Genomic DNA, 8,224 nt, shown 5'->3' with positions numbered 1-8,224 from the left:
CGGTTCAGCAGTGCTCAGTGATGTGGATGTCACATGAAATGTTGCAATGTTCTGTGAGGGAAGCAGCCCAACCACGCAGATCACGTAGAAGCACCTCAGCTATATATATATATATATATATATATATATATATATATATACACACACATGTGTGTGTGTTACATTTCACTGCCACGTTTACTGTTTTTTATGGTGTAAAAGGTTAAGAGTTTCAATAAGTATCACATACATCATCTAGAATTTAGAGTTTCCATTCCATTTTGAGTGCAATTACATGAAAAAAAGCTGGTAGTTGAAGTTAGTATTTCCCAGTTTCCAACATCACTTGAGTGCAGCATATGTTATATTCAGTTATGATGTATACAGCCTCCTTAAAAAAACAGTCCAGGCTTTTTTACTGATATATATATTCTGTCTATATATTATTTGTAAAGCAACAAGTAATTATAAAAAGATAAATGATGTAATGTAACTATCTGCTAAAAATCATTTCTACCTTCATTCTGCGTTTTAGGAACCTCTGCAGCGCCATCATTCTGGACAAAATAAGCAAAATGTCTTTTTAAAGTTTCCACAATTTCTTTGAAACTTCTAAAGACTCTTCTAGCATGTTATCATTCTATACATTTATCTACTACAAAATGGGTTTTATCATATTGAAACAAACACCTGATATGTTCTGTTCTAGAGAAACCACATTTCTGAAAAGTTTAAGTCCACTAAAAGCTCTTTTGCAGAAAGTCTTTTTACATGAAACTGTTACAAGTACATTGCCCGACGCCTAAGAGACATCACATTTTGTTATACGGGTTTGGCCCATGAAATGCTGAGAGGGGAACCTCCCTGAACGGAAACCATTTTTTTGCAACAAATAACAGAACAGAAGCAGAATAACTGGTCAGATAAAATGAACAAATGAAGAACTATGGTTCAAATGTGTCTGTCTGTTGGATATGTTTTAAAGAACAATGTATTATTATTTATTTATATTTACACATTATTTGTGTTTATTCTTATATTAGTGTTTTACTGAGCAAATAAACACCTTTTTAATTCAAATTGCCACATGTGCTTTTGCATAGTCTGTGTTATATATCATATGCAGTGCCCGCTATAATATTTGGGACAGACTAATTATTCATTGATATGCCCCTTAAAAATGAATGAAAAATAATTACCATTAAATCATTATAATTCAAATTCAAATCAAATTAGATCAGATCAGAATTTACATTTTCATTTTGGTAAACACACTTTTTTTTACCCAGTCCCCCAAATACACACCTGTCAGCTGTCAGAGAAAACATTGAGGATTCTTCTATACCATACCATACCATACCATATCATTCATTATTTTCCTTTTGTGTCTCTTAAAAACAGCAACAGCAACAAAAATATATATGTATATTCCTATTAAAAATCAAGCTTTGTTGTTGTTGTTGTAACAAACATATTTACATATGATCCTGATCAGATAAAGTGCTGCAGAGTTATTTGAGAGGACATTGTGGTTTTATACATTTGTCTATTACATAAGGGATTGAAACAAACACCTGAAATTCTAGAGAAACCTAGAGTCAGAATTCATGTGGTGGTCATAAGAACCAGTTCACTAAATGCTTATTTTTTAAAGAAAAGAAAATATTTGTAATTCTAATCTTCATAATAATAATAATAATAATTAAAGCCTAAATTATTATTATTGCAATTACACATTCTCTTATACACATGTTTATTTCCTTTGTGTGTATTGGAACAACAACAAAAAACAAATAAATAATGTGTGAAAAATGGGGCCATAAGAAATGGCACCTTTTCAAAATTGTGATGCTCATTTAAACTCACCTGTGGAAAGCAACAGGTGTGGGCAATATAAAAATCACACCTGGAGAGAAGTTCTTCCTCAATCTTTGCATTGCGTGTCAGTGTGCCACACGAAGCATGGCGAACAGAAAGAGGAGAAGATAACCGTCTCAAGGGTCTGAGATCCAACACTGTGGAAAACCATCTCCAGGGATCTTGATGTTCCTTTCTCCGTGGTGTGCAATTTAAATGTATTAGCTAAATGTTTTTTCCCCCCTAAATGTTAAATTAAGCTTCTAAACGGTAATTACGCATTAGAGTACGCAGTGCTGTGTTGTGAAGAACTGTGAGGTTATTTTAATGATTCATCAAATTTCACTATAAATATTTAAGTGTATCCCGGTGGGGGGCCTTTATTTTGAAATTTCAAGGAGCGACCGGAAGTATTGAGCAGCCGGATACTTCTGAGTGTTGTGCTGGCACTCAGATCGAGGTGTAACTTACAGTTGGATGGTTATCAATGGACAACTTTTATATTAAACCAGGTAACAACCGAATGTGTATTCCAGATAACAGCAGCGTTAGACCTAACAACGAGTCTTTCTCAGGAATTATAGCCTTATCTAAGCTGACTGACCTGTTTATCGCCAGTCCAGGAGTCGGCTCCACTTATACAGCCAGTTCTTCGCCTACAGTTATCCATAATATAAGAAACGAATCCTGAATAACACGCGTAAGATCATAGCTATGTATGTGTTTATACGTACTCCATTCATTCCTGTAATCGTATATTTAAATATAGCTAGCTAAATGTTATTAAGACCTCTGTCCACCTGGCCATGACCCTATCAGAGACCTCAACTCCTTTTACTTCTTAAAACATGAGTCCGCAATACCCTATAACACGGATGGCCCAGTCCTGATCCTGGAGAGATCAGATCCAAACACACCTAGCTTGGATCTGATGTGTTCGATTAGAGTTGGATCTGAACTCTGCACTCTTTTGGCTTTAATGGGGATTATTATAGTGTTATATTTGCAAACATTCCTGACTAGCTGTGCTTCTAGACAGTGTATATTTTAGCATTACTAGTGCTATAGATCTTCACAATCCTGGTCATAGAATGCCACTTCCCTGTATGTGGCCGTGTTTTCCTTGCTCTAACAGAAGTGAGAAACTGAGGGCAAGAATCCAGCACAGCTTGGTTAATTGTCCTGCAAGTACAGCATGACAGCAGACAGCATTAACCTAGACACTGAGCCTTGCAGAAAGTGGTTATTGCAAGCCATTACATCAGTAACACATATATATTTTGTCATGTAGGAAATCAGGAGCGAGGATGGAACGACCCTCCACAGTTTTCATATGGTCTGCAGACAAGCACTGGGGGAGCAAAAAGGAATGTCCTCAACAAGAGGGTGCCCCCACCTCAACTTACAGGCCAAAGTAAGTCCCTTATTCAGGTTAGTGTGGTGTCAAGCGTTTGCTAAGCCGTGCATTTGTGTATTATTGTATGTATGTGTGTGTGTGTGTGTATATATATATATATATATATATATATATATATATATATGTGTATATGTTTGCATAGAATGCCTGGGGTCTTACATCTGTGGTATTCATTCTGTTTATCTGTTTAGCATTTTCACAGTACTATGTTATGTTTGCAGGTCCTGGACCAGGTTTGCCGCCTTCTCCAGCCGTTAGTTCAAGTCCTCAGAGCAACCCAGGGCCTCCTCCTGTGGGAGGCTTGACCCCTCCCCCTCCTAAAAGCAGAATCTCTTCAGGCGTAACAGGCTCAGTCTCGGGTTCTTTGACGGCTCAGACTAACTCATCTAGGCAAACAGAGAATGAACCAAACTTTGATAATGTTCAAGCACCACTTCTCTGGGCACTGACTGCATGCAGACAGTCTGTAAAGGTATAAAAAATGTATTGTTAATATTGGTAGTAAAGGATAGCAAAGTAGTTTATAATTTTCCTTTTCTCCAGTGTAAGATTGCACAATAAGGCTGCTACATGTTAACCTGGTAACTGGAGTTTTCCTTGATTAGTTTGTATATTCCTATGAAAAGCAAACACGTTTACGTATGATCTTGATAAAGATATATTTGAGTGGACATTGCTGTGAAAATGATTCAAAATTATGTACTTTTCCTGACTATTTGGAACCAAATGTATCATTTACAGTTATTTTCATATATATATTTTTTAATGGAAACGCTGTAATGGCACAAGTTCTTCTTTGCATTTTCCTTTTCACAGAAACAGGTTTGTGATGATGTTGAGAGGCGTCTGAAGCTTTTTGAAGATATGTGGAAGAGTGGGAAACTTTCTCTTGCTGTTAAATGTAGAATGAATGGACTTTCACAAGGTGAGAAATCAGAAGTTTTATGACTACAGTTATAGAGGCAACAAAGAGTTTGCCAGTTTGCCAACTTTGGCTTTATTCTCATGAATGGGTTGAATGGCTCTTCCTCTTCCTTATCACTCAGAATGATGCTAGCCAGTGCAGGCTGTTGGCTGATGTAACTGAACTTGCTGTTAGTGTTCCCATCCCAAGTGCATTTAGCTGTCAAGTGATGTTTGGGAAGATGTGCTGTCTCTTCATGTGAAGCACAAGCTAACCTTCCCAGTGCTAGTGGTATTGTGTGATGGGGTGAGTCCTGGGTAGGCACTGGAAATGACGAATAATTGGGGTCCAAAATAACTACTTGTTCACAAACGTGATGGGTAAGCTGTATTTAATTTCAGCTAAAATTGGAATGCCTTCAGTTATGAAAATGGTGCCCCACTATTCAGCTCGGTGAAAATGTTTATTTTTGTGTTTCTAGACTAAAGTTAGTCATATTGTGTTCTAAACAATATGTCCATTTACCTGAGATGATTTGGATGTGTTTTGAGTGGTTGAGAGATGTTATACACAGTTTTCTTTTAACATTAAAAATTTACACATACTTCATATAAGGGCATATAGGGCAGTGGTGGCTCAGCGGTTAGAGCTCTGGGATATCGATAACAGGGTTGTGAGTTCGATTCCCGGGCTTGGCAAGCTGCCACTGTTGGGCCCTTGAGCAAGGCCCTTTACCCTCTCTGCTCCCCGGGCGCTGGAGTTGGCTGCCCACCGCTCTGGGTGTGTGTGTGTGTGTGTGTGTGTGTGTGTGTGTGTGTGTGTGTGTGTGTGTGTATACTCACTGCCCCTAACACGTGTGTGTGTGTGTGTGTGTGTGTGTGTGTGTGTGAGTGTGTGTTCACTACCAGATGGGTTAAATGCGGAGGACACATTTCGCTGTACAGTGTACACTAAACAGTGACAAATACGTGCACCTTTAGACCTTTATATACATGCAGTTAGTAGCTTTGAACCTACATACAGTTTGTGAGGTCCTGCTTTTGTGTTTCCTGTTTGACTGTGGGTACTAAGAGCTCCCCCGTGTGGAGGATGTTCAGACTGATAAGTATGACCTTATAGTGAATCTCAAATAGACTTGCTTAGGTAGTTTCTGACACTGTAAAACAGACTGTGGCCATTGTATAACATTTAGATATTTAAGTAATGCATCTATAACATCTAAAAATGTTATGGTTCAGCTAAGTCTGCAAAAAAGAGAATAAATTTGACTACAATAAATCACAGCTTCTACCAGTATCTAAGGGGGTTCCTCGTGGTTCAATTCTTAGACTGGTATTATTTAATCTATATTATAAAATATAATTGATTTATTATCATTGTCTAAATATTAATTTTTACCTATATTATTGATACACTTATATTGCAGTGTTAATCTGACTTTTACAATTTTAACACTTTGAATATCCCTACCCTGATGGAAAGAAGTCACTGAATCTAAGTACCTTGAAATATAAAACAAAATTTGTGCATACAAGAAAAAAGATTGAAATGCTTTTGTCTGTTCCAGATTACGGTAATGTGAGAAACAAAGATGCATCAGCTACTACTGTTAAATCATTCTCCTCCAACTGTTACTTGATCTTAGTTCATTTTTATTTTACTAGTTTTAGTTATTGTGATAAGATTTAAAAAAGAACTTTCATTATTTTAATTTTTATTTTATTTTTGTTTTATTCTTACATTTTAAAAAGATTTTTGGAATTGGTTTATTAATTTCATTGGTTTAATGTATTCTCACAATGTAACTTTTTTCTTTCTTTTTCTGTTTCAGAGCTTAAGAACAAGAAGTGGGATGCAGCTGATGAGATCCACAGAGCCCTGATGGTAGACTATGTAAATGAAGTTAGTCAGTGGATGGTAGGAGTAAAACGTCTGATCTCAGAAACCCGAAACCTAAACCCAGAGGTTGACGACAAACTGCACCAGACTGAAGAGGCTGCTCAAAGCACAGACTGAGCCAGTGAGGACGTATTTAAGACTTTACCCTCTGAGCCTTATTTAATAAGACATTTCCTTTTTAAACCTTTTTTTCAAAGCTGCTTTGGGACATATCACATCAGAGGTTCTGTGATCATACGAGGGAGATTTAGTATTAATACTGTGATGCAGCAGTACTATTAATACTGTAATAATACTGTTAAAAAACTGAAACGGTTTCCTTTTTCTTTGTTGCTTTCCTGTTTATTTCTCTTATATTTACGGATTATGTGGGCAGCTGATGGTATTATGAAGCTTGCCACCATACTAGACAAACCTTGGATTTATGTCAGTGATGGGAGTGATGGGATTAAAGGTGTACTTCAGCGTTTTTCATTGATCTTTATCAGCAACATCTCTAGCATATCGTTGATTTTCACAGATGTTAATTTTCCTGTGCAGAAAACTTTGTTGGCTCAAAACAGAGGCTAAGTTTTGGCTTCAGTTTTTTGTACAGGGAAATTTTACTCCATAGTAACTGACCATATGCTCTGGATGCAGCAGATTGAAATTGTCATTAAACAATTAAGAGACCAAAAATGTTTAGTTCAGATTCTTTCTATGCAATCATTTTTCCAGATTGTCTGCAGAGTAATACTGGGCTGTTTTTTTTTTTTGTTTTGTTTTGTTTTGTTTTGTTTTGTTGAACTATATCAACCTGCACTACCAAAACTGCATGTTTGTAGATGAGTTTTTTTAAACACATAACTAAATACCTAAGTGTACAGATACAATCACAGTATGAAGTTTAATTTTGTCTATACAAAGGATGCATGAGGCATGCGCTTGTGTATGTTCTGTACTACAGAGGCGTGCAGTTGTGAACAATTGTGTAAATGTCCCCACCATGTCCAATTTTCTTATTGTGTAAATAAAATTATTTAAATAACATTTCTTGCATTGTTGTGGGCATCTGGGTCTTTGCAAGAATGGTGAGAATGGCAGGAAAATTAGGAGAACTCCAAAAAGAGCTTACAGGTTACTTTAAGCGACACAATAAATCAACACGATTTATTTATTTATTTATTTTTCAAAAAATAAACTGTAATTGGTTATAAATATCATTTAATGCAGAATAATATATATGAAAAATACAGAATGCTTTCTTAGATTTTACATTGGATCTGATGATGACGATAGTCAGGCTATGCCCTAACCAAAGGCCTGTTTCAGAAAGAACCTTTATTCTCTATATGCAGCCTCCCACTCCAGGTTCCTCCAAGTTATCACAATGATATTCTATGGTGATGAAGAGGGAGGGGACAGCTGTTGGATATTTTGGATATTTTGGAACCATTAACCCATTTGTTGCTGACTTAAGAAGGAGTGCATCTTACTAACAGCAATCACTGATTACAATCTACATTCGTCTTTAGTACAGAACATAATGCTTAATGTGGAAAGATTAGGATGCTCACTCTGGGCCCACGAGGAACCTCTTAATCTCGCCACGGTCTGAACATTTCAACAGCTTCAAATGAAGCAGTGCATAATTCTATTTGTATGTCAATCTTAAAGCTACAATAAAATGAGCTCTAGTCCTCATTGTGTGATGCGTCTAATAGGTCTTTATATCCACAGGTTTAATGTGACTTACCTGATAAACTTGATAGCTAAAAACACAAATACCCAGTAAGATGCAATCTGTAATTGTACACCAGGTTGGCCTTATCAAAGTTATTTCTAGCAAAGTAGCAAGGCAACATAATGCCTATATGATTTATTTCTTCAGAAATTTGTTGATCACCATAATGACCAAGCCAGATTAAAAAAAGACAGCATCAAATGTATATAAGGCCCATTTATAAAAAGTGGAAATGCCTTCATGTCTTTGCTTTCCTACATTTTTCTACTATCTAATTATATTTTTTTCTCTGGAGTAATTTAATGATTTATGCATGTTTTGGTTTGTAACCCAGTCAAAACTAAATGTATAGCCTCTTCCTTAGAATTGCATGGACTGGCTAGCCTTGAGTGCACTTCACTTAAAAAAACAACACTCCTCATAGACCTAGCAGGGATAAACAGAT

The 8,224-nt window shown here is 36.4% G+C and overlaps 1 protein-coding gene across 1 annotated transcript; it reads left to right on the top strand.

Moving 5' to 3' along the window:
- Positions 1 to 2,261: 2,261 nt before the first annotated feature.
- Positions 2,262 to 7,083, top strand: sra1 (steroid receptor RNA activator 1). Its single transcript, XM_072664639.1, has 5 exons — positions 2,262 to 2,348; positions 3,128 to 3,250; positions 3,475 to 3,725; positions 4,070 to 4,178; positions 5,989 to 7,083. Exons 1-5 carry the CDS (start codon positions 2,324 to 2,326, stop codon positions 6,171 to 6,173), a joined length of 693 nt encoding a protein of 230 aa, XP_072520740.1. The 5' UTR covers positions 2,262 to 2,323; the 3' UTR covers positions 6,174 to 7,083.
- Positions 7,084 to 8,224: the final 1,141 nt, after the last annotated feature.

The sequence above is a fragment of the Salminus brasiliensis genome, chromosome 20, assembly GCF_030463535.1.
Source record: "Salminus brasiliensis chromosome 20, fSalBra1.hap2, whole genome shotgun sequence".
NCBI classification, from domain to species: domain Eukaryota; kingdom Metazoa; phylum Chordata; class Actinopteri; order Characiformes; family Bryconidae; genus Salminus; species Salminus brasiliensis.
This window is presented reverse-complemented; position numbering and strand designations above follow the sequence as displayed.

Bases quoted from the DNA above. Each gene is read 5' to 3' on its own strand.
- sra1 (XM_072664639.1), top strand. From the start codon at position 2,324: ATGGACAACTTTTATATTAAACCAG. The intron at 3,251-3,474 runs GTAAGTCCCTTA...TTATGTTTGCAG, and splicing joins ACCTCAACTTACAGGCCAAA to GTCCTGGACCAGGTTTGCCG. The intron at 4,179-5,988 runs GTGAGAAATCAG...TTTCTGTTTCAG, and splicing joins AATGAATGGACTTTCACAAG to AGCTTAAGAACAAGAAGTGG.